The 16020-nt window shown below is 53.6% G+C and overlaps 1 protein-coding gene and 2 pseudogenes across 1 annotated transcript; all 3 read left to right on the forward strand.

Moving 5' to 3' along the window:
• The first annotated feature begins 3733 nt into the window (after positions 1-3733).
• Positions 3734-6585, forward strand: LOC148052643 (feather keratin Cos2-3 pseudogene; annotated as a pseudogene).
• A 3112-nt stretch (positions 6586-9697) lies between these two features.
• Positions 9698-10463, forward strand: LOC148052644 (feather keratin Cos1-1/Cos1-3/Cos2-1-like). Its single transcript, XM_087778655.1, has 2 exons — positions 9698-9766; positions 10137-10463. Exons 1-2 carry the CDS (start codon positions 9698-9700, stop codon positions 10461-10463), a joined length of 396 nt encoding a protein of 131 aa, XP_087634781.1.
• A 5173-nt stretch (positions 10464-15636) lies between these two features.
• LOC148052645 (feather keratin Cos2-3 pseudogene) lies at positions 15637-15942 on the forward strand (annotated as a pseudogene).
• The last annotated feature ends 78 nt before the right edge of the window (positions 15943-16020 follow it).

A 16020-nucleotide genomic window follows, 5' to 3' on the forward strand; every position in this document is an offset into this window, starting at 1 on the left:
AGGTTAGCCAGCTCTCCTGGGACCCTGTGTGCCCCGGGGCAGTTTCCCATGACATCCTGCCAGGTAAGTAGGTCCCTGACGACACTAAGATGTGCTCTTCTGAAGTGCGGGGCAGTAATCCTCCTGGTTGTCTTGGTCAGTCCTCTGAGGATCTTAAGCTCTGCAGTCTCATGGTCATTGCAGGGAAGGCTGCCCTGGAACTTTACATCATCCAACACTTCTTCCTTACCTGTGAACAGCAGGTCCAACAGAGACTCTCCCCTAGTCCATTCCTGGATTGCCTGCATCAAAAATTAGTCTTCGGTACACCCCAGAAATGACCTGGTTTACTTGTGCCCAGCCATTTTCTTCCTGCAGCAGACACTGAGGTGGTAAAAGGCACCCATGAGTACCAGGGCCTGTGACTGTGAGACTTTCCCCAGCTGCCTGAAGAAGGCATCATCTGCCTCCTCTTCTTGAGCAGGAGGTGTGTAGCAGACACGTAACTCCACCACCACCTGTGCCACAGGGGAAGTGCGAGAGCCTCCTGGGGCATGCTGTCCCCCATGCATACTGCTTCTACCCTTTGGGCCAACCCTGCTCTTCAGACCATGGTAGACCTCCAGCTCCATACCTACTTTAAATTCCTCCTTCCCAGTTTAGCACGCATTTGCAAAGACACTCTTGCCTCACCTTGTCAAACACATTGCACCAGTAGGACCAGTCAAACCCTCCAAGAGGGTCCTGTGAGGACAGAAACCACAGATGCTGAGTGCTGCCGCAGCCCTGCTCCTGCAATGCATGCTGCCCAAATGAGCTCTCAAGGCTGTCCTACCAGCCCCTACAAGCACCTCCATCCCATGCCTAAACCCCATATCCCTGTCCAGGCTGCTCTAGGACAGATGGAGAGCAGGGAGAGGACTTCTGTGCCAGCAAATGAGCTCAACCTGGGCACATCACTCTCATCAGCTGCATCTCCCCCTCACACCAGGTGTAGATCAGTTTTCTCTCAACCACACTGAACCCTTGGACACAGGACTTGCAGAAGATGACTCTCTCAATTCCAAAACATGTGCAGTAGCCGTGGACAGTGTAGACCGCCTCTCTTGGGGTGTGAGTCTTCTCAACTAACTCGGGATGCCTAGAGGTCGAGATTGGTGTGTCTGTGTGTGTGTGTTGTTTAAGCCAGCTGTCCGGTTTATCTTGAGGGTTAACAGAAGAAAAATAGGTGTTCGTGGATTGCCTCATTTGTGTGAGGCAGCACCTTTTGAACAGGCTGAACTGAGGCTTGACAGCACCTATTTCTCTCTGCTGACGATCAGTGGAGCAAAGATGAGTAGGTCACCTGGAGACACCTGCTCTGGAGGCAGAGGAGATCAATTTCCCCCTACTGAAGTCTTGTCTGGCTTTGCACTTAGATCTTTACTTAGATCTTCACTTCAATGAAGACTGAAGACATAGGCCTTAACTGCAGTTAGAGGCTCAGAAATAAGATAGGTGAATCCCTTACCTTACTCTCTCTGTAGTCTTGTGTCCATGGTTGCCTTTATTTCTCTCCCACCCTGGAGGTTTCAAGACCATGTCAGTATCCAGCACCAAATACTTGACACTTCCAGTCTCTTGGGACGTGGCTCTCACGTCTTGGGACGTGAGGGAGCTGGCAGAGGAGCTGGCTAAGCCACTCTCCATTATTTATCAGCAATCCTGGTCAACCGGGGAGGTCCCAGATGACTGGAAACTAGCAAACGTGATGCCCCTCTACAAGAAGGGTCGGAAGGAGGATCCCGGGAACTACAGGCCTGTCAGCCTGACCTCGGTGCCGGGGAAGGTCATGGAGCACATCATCTTGAGTGCCATTATGCAGCAAGTGTGGGACAACCGAGGGATCAGGCCCAGCCAGCATGGGTTTATGAAAGGGAGATCCTGTTTCACTAACCTGGTCTCCTTCTATGACAAGGTGACCCCCTTAGTGGATGAGGGGAAGGCTGTGGGTGTTGTCTACTTGGACTTTAGTAAGGCCTTTGACACTGTCTCCCACAGCATTCTCCTGGAGAAGCTGGCTGCTCACGGCTTGGATGGGTGCACTCTACGCTGGGTTAAAAACTGGCTGGACAGCCGAGCCCAGAGAGTGGTGGTGAATGGAGTCAAATCCAGGTGGCGGCTGGTCATGCATGGTGTTCCCCAGGGCTCAGTGTTGGGGCCAGTCCTGTTCAATATCTTCATTGATGAGCTGGATGAGGGGATCGAGTGAACCCTCAGTCAGCTTGCAGACGACACCAAGTTGGGTGGAAGTGTTGATCTGCTGGAGGGTAGGAAGGCCCTACAGAGGGACCTGGACAGGCTGGATCAATGGGCCAGGGCCAATTGTATGAGGTTCAACAAGGCTCAGTGCTGAGTCCTGCACTTGGGTCACAACAACCCCAGGCAAGGCTACAGGCTGCGGGAGGAGTGGCTGGAGAGCTGCCTGGCTGAAAAGGACCTGGGGGTCAGCCGCCTGAACATGAGCCAGCAGTGTGCTCGGGTGGCCAAGAGGGCCAATGGCATCCTGGCCTGTATCAAGAATAGTGTGGCCAGCAGGACCAGGGAGGTGATCGTGTCCCTGTACTGGGCACTGGTGAGGCCGCACCTCAAATACTGTGTTCAGTTTTGGGCCCCTCACTCCAAGAAGGACATTGAGGTGCTGGAGCATGTCCAGAGGAGGGCAACGAAGTTGGTGAAGGGTCTAGAGCACAAGTCTTATAAGGAGCGGCTGAGGGAGCTGGGGTTGTTTAGTCTGGAGAAGAGGAGGCTGACGGGTGACCTTATTGCTCTCTACAACTACCTGAAAGGAGGTTGTAGTGAGGTAGGGGTTGGTCTCTTCTCCCTAGTAACGAGTGATATTACGAGAGGAAACGGCCTCAAGCTGCGCCAGGGGAGGTTTAGGTTGGATATTAGGAAAAACTTCTTCACCGAAAGGGTGGTCAAGCATTGGAACAGGTTGCCCAGGGAAGTGGTTGATTCTCCATCCCTGGAGGTATTTAAAGAACAGATAGATGTGGTGCTCGAGGACATGGTATAGATGCACTCGGCAGTGATAGGTTAACGGTTGGACTCAATGATCTTAAGGGTCTTTTCCAACCTTGACGATTCTATGATTCTATGATTCTATGATTCTTTCAGACATCTTCTGCATGTCAGCAAATGGCTTCACAGAGAGCACTGGGTTCCTGACAAGGTCCACATACCACAGCTGCAGGCAGGAGGCAAACACCCAGCCTGACAGCCACTTGAGCGCATTGCATTGCTGTTCTTTAATTGGCCTGTGTGAAGAGAGAGCATTATCTGCCTGCAACAATTCCATGAGATCCCCCAGAGATCAAACTCCCTGTGGCACACAGAGGGGAAAACAGAAAACCATCTCCCCAGTGTGGCCAGTTTGAGCTTCAGAGTGTGAATAAGGTGGGAGTGGGGATGATTTCATGCTAATGATGCTGGTGACTCTCTGATGTATGCTCTCACTATATGGAGCTAAACTGCAGAGACTTTACACTGTGTGTGCACACAAAGCTCCCCTTTGTGGAAGTACAGCGGTGGCCGTGAGGGGGAAAGAAAATCGGGAGCACAAGCTGTCAATACCTACCAGGTGGATGGAGAGGAAACAGGGTCAGGCAATTGTGTACAGGCTGAAGTGAGTCGGCAAGGTGAGAGCTGCTTATCCACGCTTCTCCTGACATCACTGTATCCAGAGCCCCTCCAATAAATCAGCCTCTTCCCAATGTTCTCCCTCAGCCAAGGGGACCATGGCTTCATCTGGAGGATGGTGCATGAAGAGATGTCATTTGGACCAGTTCCATTGGCTGAGCTGGTGAGTGAAGCCTGCCCAAGACATAAAGCATAGACTTCTAACGCCTAGCATGGTTAAGGAGAGCTGGATTTAGGGGGATTTCTCTGCTCTTTAGCCACATGAGATTTCTGGTATGGAAATTCCTAAGGAGGAAGAAAGGAGAAAAAGGGATGCCCTGGGAAGTGATGCAATCACAGTCCCTGGAAGTATTCAAAAAACATGTGGATGTGGTGCTTAGGGACATGGTTTAGAGGTGGACCTGGCAGTTAGGTTAACAGGTTGGACTCGATGATCTCTGAGGTCCTCTCCAACCTTAATGATTCTGTGATTCTAAGTTGGACCTGAGCCCAGGCAGACGAACAATCAGGAGGGCAGATGTGCTAAAAAACTTTCAAAATGCACACAGCTCTTGTTGGAAAAAAGGTCTCTTTGGGACACCCCTGTGGGACATCAGCAGGCGTTGGGGGATGCGGTCTCAAATCCAATGTCCCTTCCCTCCCAGGGGCAGTTGCTGGGCACTCGGACCTAGATTGCAATGCAGGGCATGAAGGTCCTTGTGGGCTGAAGTCCAAGGCAGGCATCAGCTCTTTGGCTTTCCCTGTGCAAGCCACAGGGTCTGGCCTTCCGCTCACAGCACAGCCACATCAGGCTTCATGTTCCTTCCATTTGGGACCTGTTTGGTCCAAGGTCTCAGTCCCTCCCTGACACAGCACAACGCCAATGAACTGTACAAGTGCATTTGGCATTGACATAGACATGAGAGGGGGCTGTGTCCCAACCCAGACACCACTGAGACTATTGGAAGCAGACGGACAGCACATGGTCGGCAGGATTCCTCAGCCTTTCTCCTTGCCCATAAAGCCAACCCCATCCTTTTGAACTCTCTAAGACTGGGGAGAGCAACTGAGTCCTGGCCTGGAGAGGCAGGCAGGGAGCACTGCCAGCCGTGCTGAGGCACTCCCACTATTGTTACACTGAACTAAAAGAAAGGATCCAAGCTGGAGGGAAGCTGTTCTTGCTGGGGTCTGGAATTGACAGCAGCGGAGCCTGAGCTCTGGAGGGGCAGGAAAAGGAGGTGTCAGGAGGCAGGGGCTGCATTTCAGTGCCTCTTCCCTCGACAGATCTCTAGCAGGCTGGTGCCATCACCATTCAGCTGCACTCAGGCTTCTTCTGACCCTGGGAACCTGCTGCTCTGTGGCCATCATGAAGAGAGCAGTGGAGAGTGTCCCTGCCATGAGCAGCACATTCCCTCGTGATGAGGGACTCAAAAGGACACACACACACACACAGGCTCATGCACATTGGTGTGGAATCAAGCACAAATTTGTTCTCCCACGCGCGTTCTCACAAATCCAGCTGCACACAAGTGCACACAGGACAGGAACACACATAGGATCACAAGCAACTGTGGACTCTGCTGAGGACAGCTGGGAGCAACCGTGGCAGGGCTAGAGCACTGTGGGGAAGGACAAGGCCCCAGGCATGCCCATGGCATTGCTTGTGTGCTCACAGACTGCACAGAAAGGGGACAAGTCAAAACAAGCCAGAAATTATTCCTGAGGGCAGTGTTCGGCAGGATGGGGTCAAAACCTGGCAGCACAATGCACACACCTGGGGAGGAAAAACCATATCATCATCGTGAGCAGAGGAGGGAGGGAAAGAGATGGACATGGCATGTCCTCATGCCTGGCAGCTCTTGGACATCCAGCTGAGGATTGCTGGAGCCTCTTCCTTGACAACACCACTTCAAACTGCCCCAACCAGAGTGACCCAGGCTGATGTCACTTGCCTGCCCTGAACCTGCCCAACATTTGAGCTGAGTCTTCTCCCAGCACTGCTGCATTCCTGCCCTCAAAATCCTGGGGCCTTTCATCCCAGTCCTAGGAAGAAGTCTTCAATGGGGAATGGGCATGGCCCAAATGTGGAAATGAAAAGGCAGCAGTGCTGGAAACCAAAGCACAGCCCATATCATGAGCTGTGATGCTTTGCATTCAAGATGAGCTTGTCAGAAAATTGTTACCTCTGCAAAGGGTGCCTCTGGTCCTGCAGCAATGGAGGGCAGGTATAAAAGCCAGTCCAGGTTCCTGCTCTCTCATCCACTTCTCCTGCCTCCTTCTCCTTGGGAACCAGGTGAGTCTGAAGCCTCTTCTCCTCCTTTTCCAAAGTGAGATCTCTCCTCAATGAACACCTCAGCTGATACTGTCTTTGTGCTGGGCGCTGGAGCTCCTTGTCATGGCAGAGTGTTGTGGGGAGAAGGTGTGCTAGAGAGAGGCTGTGATGTGGCTGAGGGGGCTCTTGGCTTAGGAACTAGCAGACAGTCAGCCTGGGCCAGGTTGTTCTTTCTGGGAAAATGAAGACCGTGTGGCTCCTGGCTGAGCCTCCAGCTCCCCACTCAGTAGTGGCCTCAGCTGCTCCTCACATGTGCCTGTGCTCTGCTTCCTCCCTGTACTCTCCCCCAGGTGCACCTGCAACCCAGAGACATGTCCTGCTACAACCAGTGCCTGCCATGCCGGCCCTGTGGCCCGACCCCACTGGCCAACAGCTGCAATGAGCCCTGTGTCAGGCAGTGCCAGAACTCCACCGTCGTCATTGAGCCTCCTGCTGTGGTGGTGACCCTGCCTGGCCCCATCCTCAGCTCCTTCCCACAGAACACCGTTGTGGGATCCTCCACCTCCGCTGCTGCTGGCAGCATCCTCAGCTCTCAGGGAGTGCCCATCACCTCTGGGTGCTGTGACCTCTCTGGCATTTCCAGTCGCTACTGTGGCAGAAGGTGCCTCCCCTGATGATAGAGATGCTGGGAGACCCCTCAAGTCAGAACTGGTGCTGGGCAGAGGATTGAGGTTTTGGATTTGTTTTAAGTATAGCTGAGTAGCTATCGCCATCTTTCCCTTTTCATTGTTTGCTTTGGTTCCCCTTGGCAGAAAGGTACCATCAAGGCCAGCCTGGTGGGGACCATCTGTCTCCTCTCCTTCTATGGAGCAGGCAGACAGACAGACATCATGCAGGAACTTCTCCACAGCAAAGGGGCTCAGACTCTCGGCTGCCCCTGGGACTTTCTGCACTGGCAGCCCCACTTGGAGTGACTTTGTTCCCCTCTTTTGATTCATTAAAGTTCTGCTGCATTCAAGCCTGGCCTCCATGTGCTCCTTCCCTCTCTGCACACTCCCCAAGCTGCCAAAGGAGAAGGGTGCTGGTCAGGGGTGGAAGGGGGTGAGGGCACAAGGAGACCCTTCTCCATTCACAGAGGCATGGGAGGTTTTCACACCCTGCAGAGGCTTCCTCTTTTGGGCACCATGCCTTGGAGCTGAGGAAGTCACCCCTGGCTGCTCTGCTGCCAGTGAGCATCAGGCCTTGCCTTGCTGTGCCTCTGCTCACAAGTGCCCAGAAAGGCAGGAGGCCCTGAGGGGTCAGCAGCGCCATGAGCTCTTGAGGAAGGGCTGGAGCTGCTCTGGCATGGCAGGGAGGGGGTGTGGGGCTCTGGGAGATGATTTCCTTGGCAGAATGGCAGGCGTGGTAAAGCAGGGAAGAGCCTCTGGAATGGCCCATAGCTGCTACTCCTCCTTCCTCTCCCCTCCACCACCCAATGGAGAGGCCATGGCCAGCAGGCATGGGCAGGAGTAGCAGGGAAAAGTCGCCCATGCTGCTGAATGCGTTGAGGCTGGAAATTGGAGCTAAGCATGTGGGAGCTGCGGGCTGTCAGCACAGAAATGGGGACAGTGAAAGGGTGTACTTCTGAGGGAGAGCAAATTGCTCTGATACAGAGCATGCAGGAGAACGTGAAGATCAACAGGGATGAGGGTGCTGGGTGCACTTCCCAAGAGAGCTGCAGGCAGGTGCAGAGCACTTGACTGCTTTATTGGTCTCCCCAGAGAGTTTGTGCTCAGGAATTGGCTGCCATTCTGTGGGAAGAGGCATCTTTTACCTCTAAATCTCATCCCATTTGACCGGTGGAAATGTCACTTGACATGTTTTCTCACATGCACGTGCCTTCATGCAGGTGAGCGTGGATGTGTGTGTGGCATTGGTCTGTATACACGTAAGTGTGTGGGCATAGGGGTGTGTGGATATGTGCTTCTATGTGTGTACGTCTCTGTACATAAGCGTGCACATGTATCCGTATGCAAATATACATGTGCAGGAGTATGCGTGTGTGTAAACATGTGTGAAGATCTGCGTGTACATGATCGTAAGGGGGTTGACTGTGCCTGTGTCTGCAGATGGGCTCAGCCTTCCAAGCAGCTCCTCTGGGGACAGAAGCCAAAGCTGCTGAGTGCTGCCACACCCTGCTCCTGCCATGCCCGCTGCGCAAATGAGCTCTCAAGAAAGAGGGATTCTCTTCTGACTTTGGTGCCATGCTTTGCATCTCGGCTTTAGTAAATATAAGTAATTAAGGGGTTATGAGTGAAATGGATCAGGGTCTCTTGTCTCCATATGTCCTTCCAGCCCTGTGGGACCAACTCAGATTCCAAAGACGTCCTCGTGTAGAGGCTCTTTCAGCCCAAACTCACTGCCCTGGAGGGAAGGTCCTCACAGAGCATTCTTTGTTACCAGAATAATTCATAGAATCATAGAATGGTTTGGGTCGGAAGGGACCTTGAAAGACCATCTAGTCCAACCCCCCCTGCCATGGGCAGGGACATCTCTCACTTGATCAGCTTGCACAAAGACCTATCTAGCCAGACCTTGAACACTTCCTATGACGGGGCATCCACAATGTCTCTGGGCAACCTCTTCCAGTGTCTCACCGCCCACATCATCAAAAATTTCTTCCCTATGTCCAATCTAAATCTACCCTCTTTCAGTTTAAAACCATTGCCCCTTGTCCTGCCACTGCAGGCCCTAGTAAAACATCTTTCTCTCTCTTTCTTATAAGCCCCAAGTGTCCCCAGAGCCTTCTCCTCTCCAGGCTGAACAACCCCACCCCTCTCATCCTTTCCTCATAGGAGAGGTGTTCTCAACCTCTGATGATTTTCATGGCCCTCCTCTGGACTCACTCTGACAGACTCTGCAGACTCTTCCCACAGTCAGAGACGAGACATCCGCTCACACAGGGGAATTATCCCATCCCAAAGCAGACGTGCACAGTAAACGGGACAAATCATCTTTCTGGAGACACTCATCCTGCAATTGACCAATGGTGGCCTCTGAACTTCCTCCCGAGCTAGCATAACCGCACAGCAGGGCCTGCATAGCTGCTCACGTGTGCATGGCTTCCTCCATCATGCAATCAGAAGCGAACCCACAGGCTGTCCCACCAGAGCCTACAAGCACCTCCATCCCATGGCTAAAGCCCATACCCGTGTCCACGGAACTCAGGGACAGAAACAGAGCAGGGAAAGGGCTTTTGTGTGGGTGACTGGGCTCAAGCTCAGCTGCGTCTCCCACTCTCAACAAGCACAGATCCGTCTTCCCTCAGCCACGCTGAACCCTTGGACACAGGACACACAGAAGATATCTCTGTCAAGTCCAACTCTTGTGAGGTGGCCCTGGACAGTGTGAACAACCTCTGCCAGTCTGCCTTGAGTCTTCTCAATTAACTCTAGATGACTACAGGTCTAGATGTACGTGTGTTTGTATGCATGCGTGTTGTCTAAGCCAGCTGTTTAGTTCATCTTGAGTGTCCTTTGCTGGACTCCTCCAGCAGGTGAGCTGAGTCCTCTGCCCACGCTGATGTCTTTTGCTCCGGAAATGCTTGGGCCTCTCATCCTGCCACGCAAAAGGTGCCTTCCCTGGGGAATGTGCCTGGCATAAAGCAGGAAACGAAAAGACAGCAATTCAGGAAGCCAAAACACAGCCCATCGCATTAGCTGGGATGCTTTGCATTCAAGATGAGCTTGTCAGAAAATAATGACCGCTGCAAGGGCTGCCTCTGGCAGCCTGGGGCAGTAAAGGTCCATGATAAAAGGCAGCCCAGCTCCTCACTCTCTCATCCACTTCTCTTGCCTTCTTCTCCTTGGGAGTCAGGTGAGTCTGAAGACCTTTCTCCTTCTCCACTTTCTCGAAAAGGAGGTCTCACTTCAGTGGACCACTCAGCTGATGCCAGCTTTATTCCATGCCAGATTTTGAGGCTACTTGTCACGGGAAGTGGGGGGAAGGTTAGATATGGAGGGAAGCTGGGACTGTACTGAGGTGGCTTCTGGAGGAAGGGGCTAGGCTACTATGCAGCTACTGCTGCATAACACCTGGTGGCTGTTTTGAGGCCAAGAAGCCCTCATCCATCTCTGCACAGCCTTCACCTCCCAGCCCTGCGTATTCTTTGGCTTCCTCATGGTGTGGTGACAAGATGTTCCTCACACATCCCCATGTTTTGCTTCCTCCCTGCCCTCTCCCCCAGGTGCACCTCGGACCCCAAGACATGTCCTGCTGCGACCAGTGCCTGCCATGCCGGCCCTGTGGCCCGACCCCGCTGGCCAACAGCTGCAATGAGCCCTGTGTCAGGCAGTGCCAGAACTCCACCGTCGTCATCCAGCCCTCCCCCGTGGTGGTGACCTTGCCCGGACCCATCCTCAGCTCCTTCCCACAGAACACCGTTGTGGGATCCTCCACCTCCGCTGCTGCTGGCAGCATCCTCAGCTCTCAGGGAGTGCCCATCACCTCTGGCTGCTGTGACCTCTCCTGCATTACCAGTCGCTACTGTGGCAGCAGATGCCCCCCCTGCTAAAAGTGCTTGCAACGGCCTCGGATAAGGACCTCCAGGAACTCAGAGCATGATGCTGGACAGACGATCAAAGTTTGTGCCGTTGTTTGAAGAGCAGCTGACCATCTCTGGCTTGCCGTGCAAGGGCAGACTGGAAGGGACCAGCCTGGGCTCTCGGAAAACATGGCCAATGTCTACCTTTCCTCTCTTCCACTCACCCTTTTGCTCTCTTCTCTTTGTTGTCCTGTGCTCCCCTCAAAGCCTGCTGCGAGGACCCCAGAAACCAGCCTTGAATGACCTGCCTGCCTGTCTCCCTTTGCCGGGCACATCGACAGATGCCCTGTGGGAACTCTGCCACAGGAAAAGGGCAACAGATTCTTGGCTTCTCCTGCTCCTCCCCGCACTGGTGGCCTCCACTTGCACTGACCTCATTTCCCTCTTTACACTCATTAAAGAATCGCTGCAAATCCCATCTTTGTCCCGTGGATTGTCTTTCCATCTGCATACTGACTGCTGAGGGAGAAAGCCATTGCTTTGGGGGGAAATTAGGAGGGGACACAGGGGGACCCTTCCTCACTCCTAGAGGCATTGGAGGGTGGGACACACTGCAGCGAGTCCTCTGAAAGAGGCACTGCCTCTTGAAGCTGAGGAAGACATCCCTCCTTACTCCACAGCCAACGGCCATCAGTCCTTGCCTTGCTGCGCCTCTGTCAGAACTACCCGCTTGGCCCTGCAGCACGTCATGTGAACAGCAATCCTGACAACTGCTGTCCTCCAGAGAGGAACCGTGGGCACGTGGGAGTCCCCAGGGAGGTCAGCATTCCCACAAGCTCTTGGGGAAGAGTGCTCCTCTTGCTCTTGGGTGGAGCTGTGCTGGGCACGGAGGCTCAGAAGACTATGTTGCCAAAGGCTGGCAGGAGTATGGCATTAGCCAGGAAATGAAAAGGGAGCATCCTGGAAAACAACCACCCAGCCCATGTCATTAGCCGGGATGTTTTCCGTTCGTCATGAGCACCTCTAGAAAATTGCCACTTCCGTAGAAGCTACGTGTGGGCCTGGGGCAGGTCAGGGCCACCATAAAAGCCAGCCCATCTCCTCGCTCCCTCATCCCCTTTTTGACTCCTGGGGTTATCTTCCCAATGGTGCTCTCTTTCCTGAAAGCACCATAGCCTGTTTAAAACACAATGCTACGGATATTGCTTTCCAGAGGAAACAACTGCAGCATCTCCCCCCCTCCATGGCCTATGGACACCACATCACCGTAACAAGGGATTACCTTCTGAACAGATTTCAAAACTCTATTCTAACAATCGAGGACAGAATGGTCAGATGCTGATGCGTTTGGTCAAATATGAAGATGGAGGTTTCCCCATGACCACAGCTACGCAAAATATGTTTCCAAAGACCCAGACCAGCACCGCTTTTAGCGCTTTTCAGAAATGTGTTCTGTAAGGAAAACTTACAACCCAAGGGCAAGGCTGAGTGTGTGCTCTTGAAGCTCAGCCCAGCCCAGCCTGCCCCAACATGTTGTTGACATGGACCCTACAGACAGTAAAGTCTCAAGATTTGAGGAATCTAACCACCCCATGGTGGGGGGTGAGGGTGGACTAGATGACCTTTTAAAGGTCCCTTCCAACCTAAACCGTCATATGATTCCATAATTCGATGAATGTTTTTGTTTCAACAGTAAACATTTCAGGGTGCGCCAGTGGGTTTGGGGGATCTTCCTCTTATTAGGTGGTGTGTGGGATGCTTCTCAGCCCTCCTCAGTCCCTTGTAGTTGTTCCCAGATAACTGGTTGTTGTCCCGGGACAGAAGATGGCACATTCATCACAGGTTGCCAGAAAAACATTCCAGCCTCTAGGTGTTCTCAGGCTAGATGGGCTGCAAGACTGAAGGATACATTGGACTAAATCAAGCAGGCTGGACCCCTTCATGCCACCTCCTCTGTACACAAAGCGTCTCTGGTTTTCCCAAGAAGAAATATGCTTGTGCTGCCCTAGTTGACCTTGGAGCACTTGCACATTCTTCCAGTACCATGGATGCACACAATCACGCACTTCCTGAACAACACGGCTGGAGTCCTCAGGAGTCTCCAGGGACGTCTCCACCTCTGTCTTGTTTTCCATTGGAAAAGCAGGAGTTATTTTCCTCTCTTCCTGACTACTCTGCTTCTTGTGCACCAAGTGCTTCCGAAGAGCAGCTGTGTAGACGTTAGCTTTCTTGTAGGCCATCAAACGTGGTTTCTGGAGAATGTCCCTCCATTCATCATCCCAAGAGTAGACTGTACCAGCCCTCATGCCTTCCCTGGGTAATGGCAACACCTGTAGCTGCTCCAGCTGCTTTGCAGGCACCAGATAATTTTTTTCCACAGAGCCCATCCCTGCTTTACCAGAAGCCCCATGCTGAGCAGAGGATCAGGCTGCCATCCAGAGGGACCTCAAGAGGTGGAGAAATGCGCTGACAGGAACCTCCTGCCCTTCAACAAGCAGAAGGGCCAAGTCCTGCACCTGAGGAGGAACAAGCCCATGCATCAGGATGTGCTGGGGACTGCCCAGCTCTTTAAAGCCGCTTTGCAGAAAAAGACCTGGCTCGTCCTGCTGGACACCAAGCTGACAATGAGCCAGCAATGTGCCCTCGCCTCAAAGAAAGCCAGCAGTGTTGTGGGCTGCATGGGGAGGAGTGTTGCCAGAAGGGGGAGGAAGATGATTGTTCCCGTCTCCTGGGCACTGGTGAGGCCACTCCTGGACTACTGGTTCCAGTTCTAGACTCCCCAGTACAAGGCAGCTATGGAAGTAGTGGAGAGAACCCAGTGAAGGGGCACAAAGATGATGAATGAAGGGGAGCATCTCTGCTAGGAGGAAAGGCTGCGAGAGCTGGGTCTGTTCAGCACAGAGAAGAGAGGTCTCAGGGGGGATCTTATCAACATGTATAAACACCGGAAGGGAGGGTGTGGTTGGGTGACCCTGGCTGGATGCCGGACGCCCACCAAGCCGCTCTGTCACTCCCCTCCCTCAGCTGGACAGGGGAGAGAAAATATAACAAACGGCTCGTGGGTCGAGATACGGACAGGGAGAGACCACTCAGCAATTACTGTCAGGGGCAAAAGAGACTCGACCTGGGGAAATTAATTTACTTTATTACCAATCAAATCAGAGTAGGATAATGAGAAATCAAACCAAATATTAAAACACCTTCCCCCCACCCCTCCCTTCTTCCTGGCCTTAACTTCACTCCCAATTTTCTCTGCCTCCTTCCCCCAAGAAGCACAGGGGGATGGGAAATGGCGGTTGCAGTCAGTTCATAACGCTTCCTCTCTGCCACTCCTTCCTCCTCATGCTCTTCCCCTGCTTCACTGTGAGGTCCCTCCCATGGGAGACAGTCCTCCACGAACTTCTCCAACGTAAGTCCTTTCCAGGGGCTGCAGTTCTTCACGAAATGCTCCAGCGTGGGTCCTTTCCAGGGGATGCAGTCCTTGAGGAACAGACTGCCAGCTTGGGTCCCCCATGGGATCACAAGTCCTGCCAGCAAACCTGCTCCAGCGTGGACTCCTCTTTACAGGGTCAGAGGACGTATGAGAAGCCTGCTCCAGCACGGGCTCTCCAGGGGGTCACAGCCTCCTTCAGCCCCATCCACCTGCTCCAGCGTGGGGTCCTCCACAGGCTGTAGGTGGATATCCTACAGCCCTCCACAGGCTGTAGGTGGATATCTGCTCCACCGTTATCCTCCGTGTGCTGCAGGGGAACAACCTGCCTCTCCATGGACTTCACCACAGACTGCAGGGGAATCTCTGCCCCAGCTCCTGGAGGACCTCCTCCCCCTCCTTCTTCACTGACCTTGGTGTCTGCAGAGTTGCTTCGCTCACATATTCTCACTCCTCTCCTCCAGCTGCTGTTGCACAGCAGGTTTTTTCCCCTGTCTGAAAGATGTTATCCCAGAGGCACTAGCAACATTGCTGATTGGCTCAGCCTTGGCCAGCGGCGGGTCCATCTTGGAGCCAGCTGGCATTGGCTCTGTCAGACACGGGGCAAGCTTTGAGCAGATTCTCCCAGAAGACACCTCTGTGGCTTCCCTGGTGCCCAGTGACAGGACCACAGGCGATGAGCACTGGCTGAAGCCCAGGAGCCTGTGTCTGAAACTTCAGGAAACACTTTTTTTACTGGTTAGGGTGACTGAGCACTGGCATGCATTGCTCAGAGAGGTTGTGGCTTCTCCCTCCTTGGAGATATTCAGAACGCATTTGGAGAGCTTTAGGAGGAAGAGAATTGGAAGCAAGCAGTGCAGCCCACCTGGCTGGGAAGGTGGTTACAAGTGAAGAGTGGAGCAAGTTGGGAGGGAGGGAGGGAAAGAGAAAGACAGGGCACATCCTCAGCCAGGGAAGCCCTTGGGTGACCAGCCAAGGATTGTAGGGCTGGGAGCAGCTGGGCCCCTTCCTGTCAATGTGACCCCAGGCAACCCCACCAGTTTGCCCCAGGCCAACATCACTTCCTTGCATTGGATCCATCCAGGACTTGAGCTGCATCTTCTGCTGGCACTGACACATTCCTGCCCCAGAAAACCTGGGGCCTCTCAAGACCAGCACTCAGAAGAAGCCTCTGTGAGGCAACGAGTATGGCATTAGCCAGGAAATGAAAAGGGAGCATCCTGGAAAACAACCACCCAGCCCATGTCATTAGCCGGGATGTTTTCCGTTCGTCATGAGCACCTTGGAAAATTGCCACTTCCGTGGAAGCTGTGTGTGGGCCTGGGGCAGGTCAGGGCCACCATAAAAGCCAGCCCAGCTCCTCGCTCCCTCATCCCCTTCTGTCACCTCTTTCTCCTCAGGAACCAGGTGAGTCTGAAGCTCTTGCCCCATCTCCTCTTCTCTTCCTGCAGATGTGTGGTCCCCCATCCTATGCTAGGTTGTCATGAGGGGTTAAAGACAGGTGAAGGTCTGACTCCGAGAGTGATTGGCTGAGTGAGGTCTTAATTGAAGAAGCAGGCAGCAGCCTCATTGGGCCTAGTGACACTTTGACCATGCCTGGGTGAGGCCCAGAAACCCTTCTGCGTCACTGCTTCGTTTCTACCTCCTGGCTCAGCAGGCGCCTTTGAAATGCTCGTGGTAGGGAGATGGACTCCTGGCAGACTGCTCCTCACATGTGCCTGTGCTCTGATCCCTCTCTGCCCTCTCTCCCAGGTGCACCTCCACCCTCCAGACATGTCCTGCTACGACCAGTGCCTGCCCTGCCAGCCCTGTGGCCCGACCCCGCTGGCCAACAGCTGCAATGAGCCCTGTGTCAGGCAGTGCCAGAACTCCACCGTCGTCATTGAGCCTCCTGCTGTGGTGGTGACCCTGCCCGGACCCATCCTCAGCTCCTTCCCACAGAACACCGTTGTGGGATCCTCCACCTCCGCTGCTGTTGGCAGCATCCTCAGCTCTCAGGGAGTGCCCATCACCTCTGGGTGCTGTGACCTGTCTGGCATTTCCAGCCGCTACTGTGGCAGAAGGTGCCCCCCCTGCTAAAGCCACTGGTGACAATCCAGACAAGGACCCCAGGAATGCAGGCCTAGATTCTGGACTGAGGACAGAGCTCCTGGCCAT

Source organism: Nipponia nippon, unplaced genomic scaffold (genome assembly GCF_047370975.1).
Source record: "Nipponia nippon isolate SJK-2023a ecotype South Korea unplaced genomic scaffold, ASM4737097v1 scaffold_45, whole genome shotgun sequence".
NCBI lineage: Eukaryota > Metazoa > Chordata > Aves > Pelecaniformes > Threskiornithidae > Nipponia > Nipponia nippon.